The sequence below is a fragment of the Lepisosteus oculatus genome, chromosome 1, assembly GCF_040954835.1.
Source record: "Lepisosteus oculatus isolate fLepOcu1 chromosome 1, fLepOcu1.hap2, whole genome shotgun sequence".
Classification (NCBI taxonomy): domain Eukaryota; kingdom Metazoa; phylum Chordata; class Actinopteri; order Semionotiformes; family Lepisosteidae; genus Lepisosteus; species Lepisosteus oculatus.
The window spans coordinates 40839758-40861315 of NC_090696.1; the positions used below are offsets into that span (position 1 = coordinate 40839758).

At 38.4% G+C, this 21558-nt stretch overlaps 1 protein-coding gene across 1 annotated transcript in view; it reads left to right on the top strand.

Moving 5' to 3' along the window:
• The window catches only part of LOC102696177 (hepatocyte growth factor activator), a 29904-nt gene that overhangs the window by 2406 nt on the left and 5940 nt on the right, over window positions 1-21558 (top strand). The window contains exons 3-11 of the mRNA XM_069190093.1: window positions 821-917; window positions 3512-3585; window positions 4534-4647; window positions 8337-8468; window positions 9631-9741; window positions 13147-13321; window positions 13710-13807; window positions 15629-15872; window positions 16734-16873. Coding sequence (XP_069046194.1) covers window positions 821-917; window positions 3512-3585; window positions 4534-4647; window positions 8337-8468; window positions 9631-9741; window positions 13147-13321; window positions 13710-13807; window positions 15629-15872; window positions 16734-16873 — 1185 coding nt within the window. The remainder of the gene's footprint in view (window positions 1-820; window positions 918-3511; window positions 3586-4533; window positions 4648-8336; window positions 8469-9630; window positions 9742-13146; window positions 13322-13709; window positions 13808-15628; window positions 15873-16733; window positions 16874-21558) is intronic.

Sequence of the window (21558 nt, forward strand, 5' to 3'; positions counted from 1 at the left end):
ACCAGGAATGTTCTATACTTCACTAGTAATTGCTGATATGTTAATCATTATTTATATTGTTTTAATTTGTGTCATTAAATGGACTGCATAAACAGACACAAGTATCATATTCACCAATATAACACACAAAACCCAAAATAGACCAAAGGCAGCAGAACTGCAAATAAATAGCAAAATTAACAACATTAATATGACTAGCTTAATAGTTTGTAGCATTTTGAATTCATCTAACCAAAATTAATCTAAATATAAGATAAGATCACTTTATTAGCCAAATACAATTTCTTGCATTAGGAATTTGTCTTCTTGCATACTCCAACTTGCTCTCCATGACACACACAGCAGGGGAGAGAGAAGCTTGGGGTCACAGCGCAGGGTCAGGCATTTAAACAGTGCCCCTTGAACGGCTGGGGTTAAGGGCCTTGCTCAGGGGCCCAGCGGAGTAGGATTCCTCTGCCAGCCATGGTATTTGAACCAAAAACCTAGATCCTTAGCGACAGTGCCACCCCATCTGATTAAAATATTCAGTTGATCCACAAACATGATATATTACAGTCATTGTTAAAGCATTTTGCTTCCATTCATGAACATGGTACATGCAAACCTTTGCACTTTAAAATATATGTTATGATTAATTGTTTCTATTAATATGTTTTAGTTTATTTCAGTGTAACCCTTTAGATTTCATTTTAGATCTTGAGTACGAGCTTTTAATCAAGACTATCAGAGAAACCTGTTTATGCATGTTCTCAAACAAGCTTACAGAGCCTTTGTATCTGCGGAAGACTGTTCTAAAATGAAAATCATTCATTTCTTCTAGTGCTCACTGAAGATGGTAAAGAATGCAAATTTCCATTTCGTCATGGAGGGAGTCTTTACCACAGCTGCCTGTCTAATAAAAACACTGAAAAGCTATGGTAAGATGTGGGGGATCAGTGCTATGATATAGCTAACCATGTATTAGGGTTTTTTCATTTAGTAGAGTTAATTCTCTATACTGGTTACATCTTGTTTTATGTCTCTGTTATAAATGCAGCACTAGTTTACTGTAATGAAGTTCATTAGAGTGCAGAAGTAAGAGATAAGGAGGTGACTTAAGTGCATTCACTTCCACCCACTCAACCAACTCACTCTCCTGCTCCACCTATTTGTGTGATGTGCTTCTAATTTATTTTGCTATCCTTTTCTGCGTGTACTGAGACTGTGATCACGTAGGTGACCATGGTGTTTTGTTTTTTTTTTTTGGGGGGGGGGGTATTTAGCGTTTCTTTTATTTTGCAGTACAACAACTCACAGGCATTATTCTCAGTGAGCACACAACCCACAACGAACGCTTTCCCGACAGAAACTGAATAACTAAAACATCACAAACGATGCACTTCCACATAAACACGTTAACTTGTTGTTAACCAAGCAGGCCGGGTGAAATAGATCTGTGAAATGAAGCTGTCCAAGTAGGTGTCCTGGATTTCATCTCCTACTGGACACCTCACGAACTGGCGAATGTTTTTGGCAAATATTGAGATTTTTTTTACTGCCCTTGTTTTTGCTGTGTCACCTGCAACACAGCTGATGGCCCTGAATATGCTGGGCAGATCTAAAAGTGCATGGAAACAGCTTTTACCTTTGCTGGCAGTTTGGACTGTACACAGTTGTGGAGAGGTGGGGTGAGACCATCTAACTTAAATGCCTGCCACCGGGGGACTGACTGGTCATCTTTAATTGGGACTGAATTGTCCCCCATTTAGGGGTGGAGGGAAACACCTTTACCAGAGGAAAGCCCACATTTACAATGCCCTGACTTCCCTTCTGAGAACAGGGCACAACCCCCTGTCCCAACAACTGCTGCAACTGGTGACACCCATGGGGCTTCCAGAGAGGAGGAGTAACGCCCCAGTAATCTGCCCTTCTGCCGAGGCCCTGTCTGTTCGTCTGCCATTTCCTGGTCCCAGGCCACTCTCAGCTTGATCACCTCCAGAATATTCATATTTTCCTCCGGGCTGAGGGAATTGAAGGAACAATGTCGATACTGTATCCACCCTATCAATGGGACTAGCTTCTTTCTCATGAACGCCAGAGGTGGAGGTTTTGGGTGTACGCCTCATGAGGCTTTAGCCGATGCTATGGTTCATCTCTGTCCTGGACTTGAATCAAGGCACTTGAATCTTCCCCAGGCCCGAGAGACCCTGTAACCTGTCTCTGGGTGCTTCTTTTTCCACTTCCTCACCACGTTCTGGAGAAAAGATTGCTACAGTACAAGACCTTTGAACCCAATTACACAGCTGGACATTTCACTGGAGAAATGTCATTGACCTACTGTGTACCTTGCTCAGGGGCATAATAGCTGTGTCCTACCCAGGATTCAGATTTTCCCGTTGTGGTCCCACTGCTACCTGCATTAATGAATTCATGAGATGTGTTTAATGCTACCTGCATTCATGAATTCTTGAGGTGTGTTTAATGCTACCTGCATTCATGAATCCTTGAGGTGTGTTTAATGCTACCTGCATTCATGCATTCATTAGATGGATTTTGATTGTGATTTAAAAAAAAGAAAAATCACCTATTTTTATTTTTTTGGTCACATGTATCTTTGTTTAAACACATCTGTTGATCCATGCAGTTTCTAAATTCTTAAACCAATTTAGGATCGTGGGGAAGCTAGAGCCTATCCCAGCAAGCAACGGGTGCAAAGCAGGATACATCCTGGATGGGACACCAGTCCATCACAGGCCATACACAAAGACCACACACTCGCATCAAGGCTCATTTTCCCAGAAGCCATTTAACCCAGCAGTATGTCTTTGGACTGTGGGAGGAAACTACAGCTCCCAGAGTAACACGAGGAGGACATTCAAACTCCACGCAGACAGCACTCCAGGTCTGGAACTGAATCCAGGGCACCAGTGCTGTGAGGCAGTAATGCCAACCACTGCACCTCTTGGATTAAACAGATGATAAATACAATTGTTAATGACAAATGGAGCAAAAAATAAAACTTACTGCCATGGGCCCAGCATTCCGTTTTAATACTAATCACTCAGATGATTAAATTCTGTTATTGTGTGTGAGAGATTGCCATAATTCCAGAGTTCCGAAATCTCTGTGGAAGCTGATGATTTTTTTATTACAGGAGTTTCATGATATGGGGATTTCTCTGGGATTGGTTGTCGGATACAGTTTCAAAGTCTTTTGACTTATGAGCACGTATTGCTACCACTTCTACAGCCCACCACTAACTCTGTATTCTGCGTGCGTGCCAAGCTCTTCATTTTAATAGTGACAGCTCCATCCAGGCAGAATCATGCAGCTGACTGATGGTGCTCAACTGTACACCATTGGAACACTGTAATCTATATTCATTTAACTCATTTACCCCGACAAATTGGTTAATAGAAATATGTGTTCTATTGATTAATTTTAGCATATTCAAAGCGCGCATGCATGCTTATTAGGTGTTTCACTTCTGAAGTTTTCACTGGGAATCCTGATGAATGTTTGTCTTTCATAGGTGTTCTATTACACATAATTTTGACCGGGACCAGCTTTGGGGATATTGTGCAACAAGGAGTTTAGACACTGAAGGTAACAAGTATTATATCCTATGAAAGAAACTAAGTTGATTTGTAATATCTGTGTGATAAGAAATGTACTTTTCAAACATATTGCATGGGCATGTGTTTTGATGGAAAAAAAATACAACAGGAAAGTTGACATACAATTGTTGAATTGTTAATAGTAGGCTTGCATCAGCCAAAATATCTGTACACCTTGCTGATTAAAGTTTATAGCTAACAGTACATAAGGCACAAAGTGGCTGAGCTCCAGATAATTAAGGATTTATGGCATGAGTGTAGTCCAGCTCTTAAGATCACTATGATGTGTTGATCCTGGGCTTCTCACCCTGCCGAAGTCTAGGCTCTACATGATGAGCAATAGAGCCTTTATGTGTTTAGCATCATGTCTGTACAACCTATTGCCCACATCCAGTAGAGTTTCTTCGACTGACGACTTGCTTGAAGACCTAGCTTTTCACCAAAGCATATATTTTATAGTTTTACTACAAATATGTCACTACATTTTTGATTTCTAGATAAAGCACTTAAATACAAAATAGTGCAGTTTTATTAGTAGTAGTACGATTCATACTGTCGTAGTATTTGTACAGTGTAGTCACAGTAGCAGTAGTCGTCGCTGTTGCAGTAATGCTAGTACTACCTGTGACTATTTCCTAGTGCTTGTGAGTTTGCAGTGGTATCAGTGAATGTAGACCTCTTTTTAATACCTACTGTAATTGTACTGTTGGGTATTTTGAAAGTGCATGTTGAATGGAAGGTGAGTAATAGTCTTCTTTCTTTTGTTTGCTTGAGGGACATAGTCACAAGACCAATTTGTTGACATTGGGCAGTTCTCTAGATTTGGATGGTGTAAAGAAATATTTCCAATTGCAATTTTACCTCACTCTTACTTCCTCTATGTAAGTGGTCGGTTACCATGCATTGTGACATTAGTCTACTTATTTGAATATCACAGATTTTTGCAAGGATAATCCATGTCAAAATGATGGAATATGCACCAGTGTCCCACATTTAAAATCCTTCCACTGTACCTGCACAGAAGCCTATTCAGGGAAACTGTGCACACTGGGTGAGTCATTATTTTGCAATTTCTTCATACAGAATATAAAATCTCTTTAAGTTATAACATTCTGCTGAGATACAGTAAGTTGGTTTTACAGATTTGTTTAATGCTTCAGTACATACTAAATTTCTGGTAGAAAACAAACATTAATCTCCATTAATGTTTATTGCATTATTATTTGCCTTTATAAAGGCCACATCAACACTTCACTATATTTGAAGATCTACATGCTAAAGTACCCAGAAGAAATGCTTCAGTGATTAGCAAGCAAAACAATAAGTCTAGAACTTTGTGAAAAAGGCCCTGTTTATACCACTTGTCTGGAATTTAGAGCAATTGTGAGTTGTCATACGTCAATCATTGGATGATAAGAGAACTCAAACTGATCTGATTGATAGCAGCGTTATTGCTTTCATGCCTGATTTTTTCAGATCTCATCAGCTAAGAAAGATTAAGCTTGATCAGGACTGGGAGGAGAAAACTCCCAAGGTAAAACAGCCTGTAGCTGCACTTAATGTAGGTTGAGCAGTAGGTGGTGCTCTTCCCTTTGAATCAGGATTTTCAGGCTAATGCCCAAGTTAGTATATCTGAGTGTCTTGTACAGTATGCCATACTTTGCATGGAAGTTAAACTGAGATCCTGATTACTTGGTCAGTATAAAACGCTAGACACTATTTGTAAGAGTAAGAATGTTATTCGCTGGTTAAATTCCACTCTGGCTTGAACAAATCTTGCCTCCCTAAATCTTTCAAGTCTTCTAAATTTACATTGCGAGTCCTATAGTTTAGTATCATCTGAGACCTTGACTAGTTTCCTAGGCATATCGGAATCTAGATTATTTATTTAAATTAGGATGAGCAGTGGTTGTAAAACAGATTCCTGTGCTATACCATTAAGTATGTCATTCCAAAATGAGAATTGACCATTACGTCTACTCTCAGTTTTCTAAAAATTGTTAACCATTACTACTTGCTCGAAGGCCTCTGACAAGTTAAGCAAGACATATCTTTTTGGAAATTAGTGTTGAGTGACCTATAGATGACTGTAGATTTACAGATGACCCTCCAATTCAAATGATTGTTTCCATATACTTACAAGAAATATTTTGTTTTCTACAGTTACTTTATTTTGTTGCCCTTTTTATGGATGGGTGCTACATTAGCAATTTCCAAGTCAAAGTGTGTTACTCCCATCTTGTATGATTGCTGGAAGAGTTTTGGTAATAGATTATGAATGATGTCTCCTATACTTAATATAAAATGGATAAAATAGGTCAGGTGCTGGAAATTTGCTTTTCTTCAGTTCTTCTAATACCTGTAACACTTCGACCTCTTCTATGCTAATACTAATTAAAAAGCCATTGTCTGTGCTCAGCCAGAAGCATATTATACCAATTTCTTTCTTGGCAAACAACTCAGTGAAATGTTCCTCCTATATTAGCTATTTGGATTTCGTCATCCTGACGTTTCCCATTAGCTCTGAGACACTTTTCTTGATCCTTTACTGTTTGTTTGCTGTTATATTACTGCAAAAAACTGTTATCTTTTTTTAGCTATCATTCCAATATTTTTTTCTCTCTCTTCGTCTATTTAATACTTCTTTTTACTCATGATTGCCACGTACGGTGCCTTGGTCAAGTATTGAGATCCGTGCCCATTTTTCTCATGTTGTTGCTTAAAAGCTTGCAATCATAATTCTTTGAAGTATGACTTAATTTTTGTTACGTACACCTCCTACTCTAAACTCTGCATCCAAAAAAAAAAGGAAGTAAATAGTAAGTAACAGTAAGTAAATAGGTCAAAGACTAGAAAGCACAGGCCCAAGCGGCTTACAAAATCAATTAAAAAATTCAAGAAGAAAGAAAGCAAAATGAACTGGATCCAGTTAAAGAGAAGACTCTCATGTTCGATTTTGTGAAATTACACATTTTTGCCTGCACATTTTTTTACTGAATATTTTATTCAAAACCTGAATGATCAAACTGAAGACTTCTCCAGATAAATTTCAGTAAATGTCTGTGAAACTGAAAAAAAAACTATGTTATCTTTGTATTCAGACCCACAAACTCAGTATTTAGTGGAAGTACTTTTGGCTGCCGTTGTTTTTGGGTAAGTTCACCAACTTTGAACACTGGCTTAGTGTACTTTTTACCCATGGATCTTGGTAGATTTACTCAAGCTCTCTCAAGCTTCTTGAGGTTCACATATGGATATCATTTTTCATGTTTATCCACAGATTTTCAATTGGATTCAAGTCAAGAGTTTGAGCCTCTCAAGGACATCCACTTTCTTACATATTCTCATTCGATTATTAAGCCTCCAGTGTAGCTCTGGCTTTGTACTTTGGCCTATTCTGCTGAAAGCTGAATTTTTGTCCCAGTTTTAGGTCTGCAGCAGGTTTTCCTGTAGGATTTGCTCCATTTATGTTCCCATTTTTCAATAAGCCTTTTGCCATGTATTTATAATATCACTAAGGTGCTTCGACTCCTTGCTGGATTTGAGATGATATATTTCATTCCATAGAACTCCCCTTTGATGAGTGATTCATGGACATTTTCTTCCATCTTAGACACTGAATTTAGTAACTCTTCCAAAGTTATTGTTGTCTTCATGTCGACATCCCTTGCCAATTTCCTTTTTGCCCGGCTGCTCAATTTGCAGTGACAGCCTGATCTAGGCAGTGTGTGTGTGTACCTTCCACTTCTTGGTGATCGGCGTCACCATCAGTGTCAATATCACCATGCTCAGAGAGATATTTGCTTGAAATTTACTACCTGACTTTGGGATCTGGATTGAAACGGATTGAACGTGTGTTACAGTGATGTGTCATGAACTTGTCACATCTAAGTGCTCCAGTATCTCAGTTGTCCCTTACATATCTGCTCTCTCCCACTCACATGGTTTGGAACATTGTGATTTACAAATTGACCTCTTCCATCTTGCTTGTCTCTCCAGAATGCTCTGTATTAATGTTATCTTCTTACGTATAATTTTCTGATAGCCATATTTTGGAATTCAGATCACTTCATAATAGGGAGAATGCTAATGAGATAGCTTCTGTTTCTTGCATTTAATTCGTTAAACTACTGGCTTTGAAGTATAAGCACTAAATTTACTGATGTTTTGATAGATTTTCCTTGGATACTCTTTGTGACCCAACTTTCTGCGTATCTCAGTAATCAAATATTTCTCATAAGTTAGTGTTTAACAGAACGTCAAACAGGCAAAAAGGAGAAAAGGCAATTCAAGCCAGAGTTATAAGGAGTAGCATTATCAGTGACTTGATTTATTTACTATTTTCAGCTGTTGTGACTTGTATTTATGACATTTAAGCACCTTAAAATAAAAATAACGTATTTAAACTTTGAGTTGATTGAATTTTTCCTTTTTCTCTGTTGAACTCTAGATTTTCCAAAAGGAATTTTTTTTTGTTGCTTTTAGATGTAATCATATAGAACAGATATTTAGTTGGGTTGAGGATGACTGGGGATACTTTGGTGTGATTTGAATTATTTGTTTATTGTGATAATATTGTTTTATTACAGTATGTTCTGAAGCTTGCATGACTATTTTTTATGGAAATAAGTTTTGCTTTTGTTTATAATTTAATTAGTTTCACCAGAGCCAGTGAAAGGTAAGTGTGCCGTAGATGGAGGAACTTTGATTTGTGGTTATTTAATTGCGTTTTTCAATTAGGAAGATGTTATGAACACGAGCACCTCAGGTACTATGATGTTGGCGAATCCTGGGGAAGAATCCACAAGCGCAATGTAGAACAATGTTCATGCACCAACGGCTTAATCGAGTGCCAACGTGTTCGATACACAGGTATGAATTATATAATGACAGTTGCTGCTGTATCTGTGGTGTCATGTTTGTAAACCCCTCCTTTTAAGGACGCTCAAGCCCTTCCTTGTTTTCTACTCACCCACTGCACCTGCTCCCTGTTCCAACCCCCTTTTCAGTTTTCCTTAAAAGCCCAGCGCTCATCTGTTCCAGGCTCTGCTCTGGTTTCTGTACCAGGCGAGTCTGGGACCTGGAAGCGCCTGGTTCCATTAAGGTTTTATTTCCCGTTCCCGTGCTGGTTCTGACCCGGTTCCCGTTTTTAATCGTCTGTCTAGGATGGACCGCCTCGCTTTGGACTTTTGGATTTCTCTTTGAACTTGTCCCTGGATTGTTTGCCTCGGCCACACCTCCCCCAACCACCAGCACTTCATGGACATGCCCCCCCTGTTTTCATCCCCGTATCCTGCATGCTTTTTTCCCCGTGTTTTCCCCACTCATTCCCGGATTGTGTCGCCCGCATAGGGTCCGGAAAGAACTCTTTTGTTACATGTGGAGTTAGCATCACAGTGCCCAACTCAGCACTGACAATTTTACAGTACAGTATGTTCTGAGGGGAAAGCCAATTAGGAGACCAATGGCTAAATTGTTTCCATATTTTTGCTGTAATCCTTCAGCACAAAAATGGGCTTGAAGCTCAACATTCCTGTAAAGATTACATGTCAAATGTTAAACTTCCCAGTTCTTGTTCCAGTGCCATCTGCAACTTCTCAAGGCAGGATCTTTTGCTTAAGGCTGCAGTTTGTCACCTTCGCATTCTTGATGTTTCTCTTTTCAAGTGTTCCTTTCCCTCTGATGTGCAGTCTTTCAGGTCCTCTACTTTGTTATTGCACGCATTGTTCTGTTTTAAAAGAACTAAATAATCGAATAAAGGCATTGAGAGTTTTAGTCAGAATAGAGATACCTCACGGTTACACACAGCTTTGAAAACAGCAATGAAATGCTTCAGCGAACTGTGCATAAACCTATTTTAAAACTTAAATGTGTATAATTTGGAACAAGATCTTCAAACAGCAGGTCCAAGTTTTTTGGGGAAGAAAAGTTTGATATCAACCTGATTTTGTATTTATTTTTTTATTTTATTTTTTTTAATTAGTTCTGTTTCCTTTAACAATACCATTTTAATTTGGTGTTTCTGAATTCTTAGCCTGTACCACTAATCCATGCAAGAATGATGGGACATGCAGGTTGATTGTGTCGACAGGAGAGGCAGTTTGCGCCTGCAGAACTGGCCATAGTGGGCCATACTGCAGCATTAGTGAGTATTTGGAAAGACATTTCTTTTAAATGTGAAGACTTTATTTTCTGCTGTTTTTCTAACTACATGTGTTTGACTGAAAATTACTTGTCTATCTGTATTGTTACAAAATAAGGTCAGGAAATAACCTCGGTGGTTACCAGAAGTGCAGTGTATATTATAAAGGAGGTTATCAAATTAATGAAAAAATAAAAATCAAATAAGCAAAGCAGGTCCTGATAGCAACTTGCTATACAAGCTAATTGTAAAATTAATAATTCCAGTTCCCAAAATCAAGGATTACTAATCATTACACAGTACATGATTTCCTTATTCTCTGCTACAGCTTGATAATAGTGTAATGACCAAGTGTCAAGTGTTTAGACCAGACGATAAATGACAAAACTATGTTACACAACATACTGTTCAACATTTACACTATGAGACATTAATAGCTCTGTAAGAGCCCATCTCTATAATAAAACAGATCATATTCTTCCAGCTGAATTACTTTCCTTATATAGATACAAAGAATGGGAACCATTTTTCCCCACATTCTAAACAAGGAACCTCTAAAATATGAGAAATGTAACAGCAGATTCCACAATAAAAAAAATCACAATTTACAAATATAAAAATATTTTTTTTAAATATTTTTATAAAAATATAAAAATAAATTAAAGACATTAAATCCCATAAATAATAACGCTGAGGGGTATGGTTCTCTTTCAAGGGCACAAACTGGATTGCCATTACATCATTTGGCTTTAGTTTGATCAGAATAAGGGACTGTCTCATAACACAATCTTGGTGTGATAATGGTAATGATGGATGATGTCTCATCTGTGTTGTCTGTTGTCTTGTGGTATAGTATTCGTCCCGGTCTTCAATGTTTACTTGTTTCATGGTCCAAATATGCAAATACAAGACGGCTACATAAATACAGCAAAACACTATCCATTTGGTTAAACCTACTAAATAAGGAAATCAAGCTAAGATGTGTAAAATAATCCAGCTATAGGAGAATTAAGCTCCTCTTTTGCTGTGCAGGATAGAGGGTTTAATTCCTAGTTCCTTGCCATTACACATTGTATGAATCAGATACTGTAATTAGAAATTTTTGTATGTAGTCTCTCTATATATATGGATACGCTTTAAGAAAACTGGGGTACAGAGTCTATCACAAGTCTGCACCAGCCTGTTCAAATGTATTGTTTAATTTAGTTACATGTAAAGGAAGAGTAAATTTGTTTAACTAGCAGCACAGCCAAGGTACAGTACACATTTTTTGTACCATTGATTGGATTGAGAAATACCTAATTTATGTATAATATAATCACCAGCATTGAGTGAAATGCAATACTAACAGAAATGGTCAATTAACAGTTTGAGCATATGGTTACAAAGATAAGGCCAACAGTTGAGGTGACAGTAGAACATCCCAGACAAGTACCACAAGAAATAGCAAACTAGGATAATAGGAAGCACACCTGCTGCCCATTAATACCATTCAATCATATTAATAAGTTCAATCACATTAATAAAACCTGATCTGAATCATAAATGTATTAGAACAGACTTACACTGCTCAAAAGCCTTTTCTGCACTGTATGAAAGAACAGAGCAGGAGGAAACAATGTCCACAGCTGTATCATTTCAAATTGAGGAACTTGATGTGAAAATGCCCTGTACTTACAGTACATTGTTTTACAAGGCACCAAAAGCCAGCAACGTAGGTTGTTTATGGATTGTTTTCTTCTGGAAATAAAAATATTGTGGAGAGAAATCTCACTTCAAAAATTACTATTCTTATAGACATGGCTATTGCACATGATTTAGATCATGAGCCATTATTTCCCGGCTCTCAATCAATGGATCAAGATTATGTTACGACAGGCTCTGGACGACAGGCTCTGGACGACTGACGACTGACGACTGACGACTGACGACTGACGACTGACGACTGACGACTGACGACTGACGACTGACGACTGACGACTGACGACTGACGACTGACGACTGACGACACTCAAAGCAGAGTTAGCAACTCAGTGTCTGAGTCCTGAGGAATGATTCCTCAGGGCTTAGATACTGTGCGAAGTTCCCTAATTGGCCTGATAGGCCCGGCCTGATCTCATTGAGGACGGCCCATTAATTCTCCAGCATGTGCGGAATGCGTATTGGCAGTTGGTGGAACTAATGCAGCAGTGCTGGAGCTCGTTGGGGCATAACAGGTTATAGGTATATTAGATCTATATACTTTCTGAACTACTTATATTTTTCCTTATGAATATTAATTACCTTTCTAAGTGATAACCCTAGGCATATTAACTTGACCATATTAACCTCCAGCAGGAGTGGCAGGATCTTAACATCTTTGTAGATTAAAGATTAGATTAAACTCTATTTTCTAAATTGGAGGTGTTTTTTTTGTCTTGAAATGAACCTTTTTCTATCTGTGTATGTGTTGTTCCAAGCAGAAGAGCACAATAATTGGTGCCAAAAGCTCAGATTGAATTCAGAAGAGATTTGCTTTTTACCATGTCCTTAACTATGTCCTTTCAGACAGACAGCGATGTACAGTATGTGTCCTGGGTGTAGCTGCTTCATCAGGGCAAAGAGATTGCAACTCAAATACTTCCCCAAATCATATAAATGTCGGAACTAAAACTATTGAGAATAACATCATGCTTTGGACTGATTTCATTTTGCTGAAACAAAGATAAAGTCGCTTCATACAATAGCCTCTGCAGAGTGAAAATGTTAATTAGTACATTTAAAAAACAAGTGAATGCAGAAATTGGAAAAACCTGATACAATAGTGCTGATCGTACTGCACGTGTGAACTGTAGATTCAGCATAACGAAATAAAATATAGATTTTATCTGTATGGTAGCTGACAATAGCACTCCTTTTGCTGGTCTTGTGGCAGGAAAGGTGAATTTTCTCTGTAATCAATGTCTAAACACAGGAACGCATATCCTTCAGCTGAGTGAATAAGACCAGATTGCTTGCTTTCCTTCAAGAGGAGTTGTCTTCTTGCATACTGGAAAAGCCTGCAAATAAACACTTGGGGCTTGACTCTGAAAAAAATGATCTCCATGTATCCTGTGTATTCTGAGGTTCATATCTGCTTTCACAAGTGTCCTTTGCTCTTCCGTTGACTGCTCAATTCGAATTCGGACTCGGACTCATTCAGCTTCATTAGTGACAAACAGGGAGAAGAGTACAATTCTGGATCTTGAATGGACCATTATCCCACAGATCTAAAAAAATAAACAAGGAGCATAACAAAAATAGGCAAATTGGGGTGGAGGGGTGTGGCGCAACCAATTATAGGATTTTACAAATGAAGCAGGCTTTAACAAAATAGCTTTTACCCACCCATCTGACATCTGACATTAAATCTTTCCCTTGTTACAAAAGCTCCTGATGTCAGGTGCTACTCTGACAATGGTACAGAGTACAGAGGCACAGCCCAGAAGACTATCTCAGGGGCCACCTGTCTGCCCTGGAGCTCAGACCTGCTGCACAATGAGGTCCATCTAGGGAACGTGGAGGACGCAGCCCTGGTGGGTCTGGGTGATCACAATTTCTGCAGGTGAGAGCCATCCTTTTCACTGGGTAAGAAGGGTCAGGATCAGGCTCAGCTCTTGTTCTTGCTGTTGAGCTATGATTTCCAGATCTTTTCTCAAGCATCAATTCACAAAATTGTGATTGTGAAATTTTGTAGGCGCAGTATTTTAGAAAGTCCTGTTAGATGGGATGATATTGTTTTTCCATAACCATAGCTAAAATGAGGACTGCGTACACATGTAGAAATTATAGTTTGTACTACCAACTCCCAAAATGTATTTGTGTTACATTTTCTTAATTATAGCAGCTAAGAGGTATCCTACAGTATCTATTTGTACACAATTCGGCTCTCTGGGAATTAGATACATAGAAAGGTTTCATGCTTAAATTGGTGGTTATTTTTTTTTCTCCAGAAACCCAGATCGAGATGAGAAGCCCTGGTGCTATGTGTTGAAGGGCGCTGAGATCTCCTGGGATTACTGTGATATTTCCCAATGTGTGGGACATATCCGTGAGTATTTGTATGGTATTTAAATAGTATTAGTATTTAAGACACTGAATTTCAAAGATCACAGCTGTACTGACCAACCAATAACTAACCAATCTTGTTGAACTTGCTCCAGTATCCCAGGTATTTCCCATTTAAGAATTGCAACAATATTGTCATATTAATTTTGGAATAAAAATGGAAAATGAAACATCAGCAAAAATCCTCATTGTTTTAGCTGTTTTTGGTATGCATAATCTGGAGGATATTATGGAGGAATGTCTCCTTCTCTGTCTGAGAAAAATGCTTTCTCCAGGGCTGTTTGAGATGTGAGTATGAAACATTTGACAAGCTGAGGAAATGTAAATTCTCAGTAAATTTCTCAGGCAAGCTTTCTTTTCCTTTCAATCCAGTTCCACTTTGAGAAATGCTTTAGTGAGGTAAATTTAATCTGTACAGATTAGGCATAAATTAAATGAGCTCCATGACCCATTGTGCTGCACCAGGGGGGTATGCAATACTATTTTTTATGTACTGTATAAGATTTGTAAAAAGTCTAGGCAATAATAAATAAAAGGAACAAGTACACTAGCCTGTATTCATAAAAGAGTGTTAAAATAAAGTTAAAATAAACATACTGTACTAGAGTACAAGGCTCTGTAATCCATATTGGTTTCTGTTAGATTTACTTCAGCTCCAGGCTGCAGCTCAAACCATTTCAGTTCAACATCTACTATTTGCTGAGCAGACAGGTGACAGTATGTCTTCTGCACTGGTGACTGAACCAAGTTTTTTATTAAACCTATCAATCACACTGTTATTATCCATTACAGTGGTAGTCGTCAGTGCATTTTATTGTTGATCTTCACCGACTATTAAATTGCATCTTTTCCCATCCTCCTCTGTTATAAGGGGAATATAAAATAAAGAAAATAATCAGCTTTAGCTATGCACTAACTAAACGTACTCTGCATCAACACATACTATGTAAATTGTACTGGCTCACTGGGAAACATAGCCTGCTTTAAAATTATTTTATTAATGTTTAAAGCAATGAATGGACTAGGTCCAGATTATTTTAAGGTCTTAATGCATGAGTACAATAGTACAGCTCGAACTTTTAGATCTGGCTCCACACAATGGGCCACAGAGCCTTCTGAGGTGCTATTCTGTATCTCATTGCCCAGATCCATTAGAGTTTCAACATTTTTAAAACTTGCTTAGATACTTATCTTTTTAATAAAGCTTTTAATGTGAAATTTGTTCTCATTCTTAGTTTTATTAATAATTTTTTATTGTATAGTGCTTTCAGTTTATTGAAAATCACTCATTCTATAATTATAAGTGCCCTATGAACATGTACAGTATATGCCAACATACAGTACCAACCAAAATGAGTAATGACTCTTGTTGTTTTATGATTTGATGTACTGTAATTCTTTTTCTGCAGAATCCCTTTATTCATGCTGATTCGTGAAGACATTCTCCCTGGCTTAATGCCCCTGTTGTGCCTCAGTATCTGACCTTTGGTTATTGTGCTTTTAAGTAGGGATAAATGTATATGAACATACGTGAGAAAGGATTCAGAATTTGAACTCAAAGAGTGTCTAGTTTACAGGTCTTAGATTGATTCAAGAATAACTTGTGAGTGTCTGGTGACCTTCAGCTTTCTCCTGCTTTTTCAATTGCACACCCTCAAGTAAAGAAGCATCTCGTTGTGCATGTGTACGACTAGCAGTTCATCCCAAATAAAGCCTTAGAAGATCACATACTGAATCTAACGTATTCTCTTATCTTGGCATGCATATCACTGAGACTGTGTGACCGGATGTCTTTGTGTTACAGAGTTTAGTGCAAGGATTCCACATAGCAGTGACGGACCAAGTCAAACACAAGCAAAGGATCACAGCCCTGTTTGCGGAAAGAGACACAGGAAGAGGGTCCCGAGGGGGCGGATCTTAGGAGGGCACTCTGCCTTGCCTGGCTCTTACCCCTGGATGGCAGCCCTATACATAGGAAATAATTTCTGTGCAGGCAGCCTGGTAATGCCTTGTTGGGTGGTCTCTGCTGCCCATTGCTTCGCTCACAGGTAGACCTGTTTTCCGTGCATGCTGTTAATTGCGTGTTTTTTCTTTAAATTAAGCAATTCAGTTGTTGTTTTTCCATTTCCCCCATTTCAATTTATTCAATCTTAAATTGAAAACCTTAACAATAACCTACTGTCTGGCCCACATGCGAAAATGTATGCAATATACTTTTCCTCAAGACCATCCAGAGATAGGAAAAGAGCAAGAACAGTAGAAACAATGATGATTATCTGGATATATATGAATGGATTTATTAACCGTGTTTTGTAGAATTTGTACCCTTTGTCTTCATATCTCCTGGTTTAAGTTTTTGTTGCATGCAGTTATTCGTAAAAATGTGAATTAAGGGTAAGATGTGTAATGTTTGGGTACCTCAGAATTCTCTTGTCTTGACGGCGTAAAAAGAGAAAGATTGCAAACATGTACCAGATGTTAACTTGCAGCAAAAATTCTGGGTATTGCTACTGAAACCAGTATAAGTTTTAACACAAAACGTAGGCTTGTGAAGGACCTAACACTTATTTGTGATAATGCAGCCATATTGAGCAAAAGTGTCTTTGTGAATTTGTATGTAGCTTTTGAGTCATCGTGGTCTGACAGTGTTTGATAAACCTGGATGCACCATTATGAGAAACATGATATTGTTTCATTAGTTCTGTCCTGTACCCAGCCCCGTAGAAAAAACATTGTCTCTGTTGAATTAAAATATCAGGGTAAAAGTGCATTTTCAAAGATATTAAGCTAGATTGAATTTCAGAAAACTCAAGTTGTGGTAAGAAAATAAAATTGAGCTCCCTTTCTCTTGTACACAAAGTGGGAACACTTTATCCATTGCAGTAACACCTTGAATGTATCCATCTTAGCCCCCTGGTCTCCACAGTTCGCGTTGTCCTGGGCCAGCATTTCTTCAATGACACAGGACTAAATGCCAAGTCCTACAAAATTGAGAAATATATCTTTCCTGACCGCTTTTCAGTGTATAATCCAACTCTTCATGACATTGGTAAGTAGTATTGTAGATACTAGCAGTCCTTACATTGTCAATCTTATATAGTATCAAACAATGTCAAATCTGTGCAAAAACAGATGTCGTCAAGAATTGGTATTCATTGATGTTTCTAGTAGGTATCTGTGTCAGCATGCTTAGGCTGCAAAGGAACAAGTAAAAGTTTAGTCCATGCTGAAAATAGAAAAAAGGAAACAACGTTTTCGGCTGTGGAGCCTTCTTCGGTGTGTCAGGCTCCACAGCAGAAAACGTTGTTTCCTTTTTTCTCTTTTCAACATGGAATAAACCTTGTGTTTCATTGATTTTTGTCTGGGAGAGGCACAGTGGTTAGCATTGCTGCCAAGGGACCTGGGTTCTATTCCTGGGCTGCTATCCATGTGGAGTTAAACTACCTGTTTTCCCTGTATTTGTGTGGCCTTCTTCCCACAATTCGGAGCCGTGACTGGAAGGTCCCGGGTTTAATCCTGGGTAGGGTCAGGCGATCTAGCTTGCTCTAATTCCTTCCAGACAGCTGCCAGGTCCACTCAGCCTGCTTTCCAAATGAGTACCTAGGGTAATCCTTCTGGGGGTAATAGGCCAGCCAGAGCGCGATGCTGACCACATTACCTCCAGTGTCGGATGGTCAAGGTAAAATGGTGTCCCTTGCCCCCCATTCCCCCATGGGCCTTTATGGCCCGAAAAGGGGACCTAACCTTCCTACCTTCCCACAATTCAAAAACATACTGGTGGTTTATTTGGCTTCTGGGAAAATTAGCCCTGGTGTGTGCCCTGTGATGAACTGCCTCCAGGTGTATCCTGCCTGGCACCTGTTGCTTGCCAGGATAGGCTCCATCTCCCCTGCAACCCAGTATTGGATTAAGTGGCTTAGAAAACGGATGGATGAATGGTTTTCCACTTATAATAATCTCATAATCTTCCACCAAGAACATTATTTTATTGTTTTGTATTAAGGAATTTTTCCATCATATTATTTTTGTATTGAGAAAGTTCTGCCTTGAGACCTAGGTTTGGATTTGGAGTAGATTGAAAGTGAGTTATTAACAAAAACAAAAACAAGTCTGAGTGGTTAGGTTTAGGATTGCATAGGTGAAAGAACAAAGGGTACATGAAATTTTGAAACTTGTGAGGTTAGAAACTGTAGGTTCAAAGCAAGGGCAACATCAAAAGACTTTTGCTGATCCTCGTGAGGTGTCTGTAAGGAGTTATGGTTATAGGATTACAAATGAAAGGAGACTATTGTCCTATCCAGCTATCAGCTCATTTAGTTGTTAGTATCTAATTGATCTGGGGAACTCAGACATTTCTTGAAGAAGAAATCAGGTTCTATTATGGTGGTGTCCCAATACCATAATCCTATGCATAAAGAAGTGCTTCCCATTCTTAGTTCTAAATTCACTTCCATTTAGTTTTAATGTCTGCCCTGTGGATCGTTTTTCCTTGTTGAGGCTGTAAAGATCCACAGGGTTGACTTACTCAGTGCCTTTCAGAACTTCAGATGCATGTAGTCTTCTGTATTCAAGACTAAAAATATATATTTTTTAGCCCACTGAAGCAAAGCAATTCTTAAACCCTAGGAATGTATGTATCTGACCGCTCTGCTCTAGGCAGACTGAAAAGATAGTTATGATAAATTCAGAATGTATTGTATAATTTAATATATTTTTTCTTGTTTGATAAATATTTATAGGACAATGTTGTTAGAAAGTGATAGTAAAGAGCAGTGAAAGGAAGTTAAAACCATCAAAATCTATAGTAAAAGTGAAAACAAACTAAATGTGCAAAAATAACCTTGATATAGTAGGTTCACCATGGTAGGTATAATTATAATATTCCTTTAACTTACTGTATTGCAGTAAAGTACAGTGAAGACCAGTTATAATCAGAGAAGAATATAACAAAATAAGGTGAAACTATTATAATGATATGGAAATCCTATGAGAAATTGACCTTGATTGATTGATACCTCTTGGTATCTTTTAAGAGGGTAATATGTGGAAGGTTAGGGCTGTGGTTTGCTCTGCAAGATAAGATTCACTAAGAAATATTCTTCAAGACCATTTGTCCACAATACTATTTTACATAAATGCTTCACCCAAATATATTTTTAATGGTTAAAACATAAAACTGAAACTTATACAATTATTTTTGAAGGCGCTATAAACAAGGCCATGATTTGGTTTGAAAAATTAACTGTTCTTCAAAAAAGTCCAGCACAACCTGTTCTTTGGTGTTCTGGTCAGTGTGTTATATGATTTGCTGTTGAACTGGCATTGAGCTAACTCTTGCTTTTTCCTCTGCATCTGCTTGTTAAACATTCTTGATTTGCTTTACAGTCCCATATAAACCAGCTTAATAACATTAGAGCACTTACATTAGTTTTTCTCCCATCAGTATCCCAAATTCCACTAACAAACTGTCACACTGGGCCCAACAAAGTGTTGATTGTGCTCGGTGAAAAAAAGAGCCAGAGATATGCTGCAATCGGAGAGTTATCTAATAATGACAGCGCTGATGAGGACAGCAGAACTGAGACTGAGAAAACGGTTGAAGCAGTAGCTGTGCAGCTGAAGCAGGCAGAGCAGAGACTGAGGTCTGAGGTGATGATGATTAGTGGGACTGAGGGACTGAGGGACTGAGGGACTGAGGGACTGACAGGGCTAGTGACTCAATGCCTGATCTCGTTTGTGATGGCCCCAATGAGCCTCCTGCACGTGTTTAATGCGCATTGGTAATTGATTAAATAAATGTGGTGGTGCTGGAGCTAATTGGGGCGTTACACAAACAACAAGTGACCAGCAAAATCACCACGCTCCTCTTGGTGGACAGTTGTTAAATGAGTTGTCCAATGAGTGTTGTCAAATCAAAGCCACAAGAGATCGCCTGTAAACAGAAATGCTGTGTATTGATTGAACCATAAGAATACAAAACGGACAGTGAGAGAATTCCATTTGGCTTCTACACCATTTGGCTGTAAATAATTGGCCAGACAGTCTCATTCTGGCATTTATTGAAATTCATCTGGTTATCAGCTTCAGAAATGTTATGTTAGCCATTTTTCTGTGATTCCAGTCACAAAATGCAAAAAAACAGAAGCTACTCTATTAACATGTGAAAACATGTTAATAGAGTAGCTTCTGTTTTTTTGCATTTTGTTTTTAACAGGCATTTTGATATAAGCTCTTGATCATCTCTTACTCCTTCATATGTACTGCATCTCCACTACAGATTTTCTGTAGTTTCTTCACCTTTTCCTTATAGTTTAAATAGTTTTGAATTTCTCTCCTAAGTCCTTGCAAAAGCCGAATGCTGCCATTCATATTTGGATGTAAACCATTGTGTCTGTACAGTTAGCCTTTGCAGGTTATTCCACGTGTACATTTCCTGTACATTTTATATTAATAAAATTAATATATTCATTGATTCTAATGCTCTATAGTGATATATGTACTATTCAAATTTAGGATCGCCAGATATTTTTCTTTGTATACTCTACAAAATTGGAATTGCTGGAAAGTTAATGCTGTTAGCCTTTTACAGAAGCATGGGTGAGGACAATAGGTGAAGTAGTTCAGGTGGGTGGCTGTGTCAGCACGCCTAGGCTGCAAAGGAACAAGTAATACCTTCTGTCACCAATACCAACTCATTGATGAGTAGCTCTCTTCACCTCTCCTGCACCACCTGAGTGGCCTCTCTGCCTCTCCGCTGCTCCCGCCTCCTCCCCTCTCACAGCTTTTGTTCTCCTATGCTATATAATCTTTGCTGTCTTTCTCACACCCGAAGAAGGCTCCACAGCCAAAATGTTGCGTTTTCTTCTCTTTTCAGCATTAAATAAACCTATTGTTCAAGGACAGAAGGGTGTTGAATGAGGGGATAGACACAAAATACAGTGAATTCTAATGATGTCTATTATTGTAGCACAGTCGCCTTTGAGAAATACAGCCACAATTTGTGTGCTAAATGACAGGAAATCACTTAGTTTTCCATGTATTGTTCAGTAACTGCACTAATACCGTTTTTCCCAAAGGAAGTGACACGTGTTACCTTATTTGGCTTGAGTTTCACCTTTCAGAGCAGTCATTTAATTCTTTGATTTAGCTGTTCACCACATGTCTATCTTTCAACAGCTGAATGAAAGCAAGCAGCCTTTTGCTTTCCTTTACCTTTGTGCTTGATTGCTGTTGCTTTGCCTTGGAAATTGGAGTGTTGAAGTGTCTGGTGTGAAGAGACTTTAGCCACCAGTTTAGCTGCTGTGTTTCTCCAGGTTTAATCATCTCTAAAACCAGAGGCCCTTGCAAGGTCTCGACAGCAAGTTATTTTGAACCTAGACTTTGATGAAGGAATCCTGAATATCCCTATGAGACAGTCCACTGCCATGACACATTGTGCAACACACTGTAAACCAATTCCAGATACAAGAGAAACGTGTACTGTAGTTTCTTTCCATTACATACCATAATGAACAGCCATGGCAGCCTAGTTGCTGCTGCTGCAGTGAATAAAAAATGTAAAAAGCTTCTCAGTGCCTTGTTCAAAGCATGGACATCTTGGCAAAACTGTCCACAGAGACAAAAGAATTGGAATACAGTACGTTATTTCCTGATACTCCATTTCTACGATAGCCATTAAGCACGCTTTGAATTGTATTGGTACAAAACATTCAATTGGAAAAAAAGGAATAACAG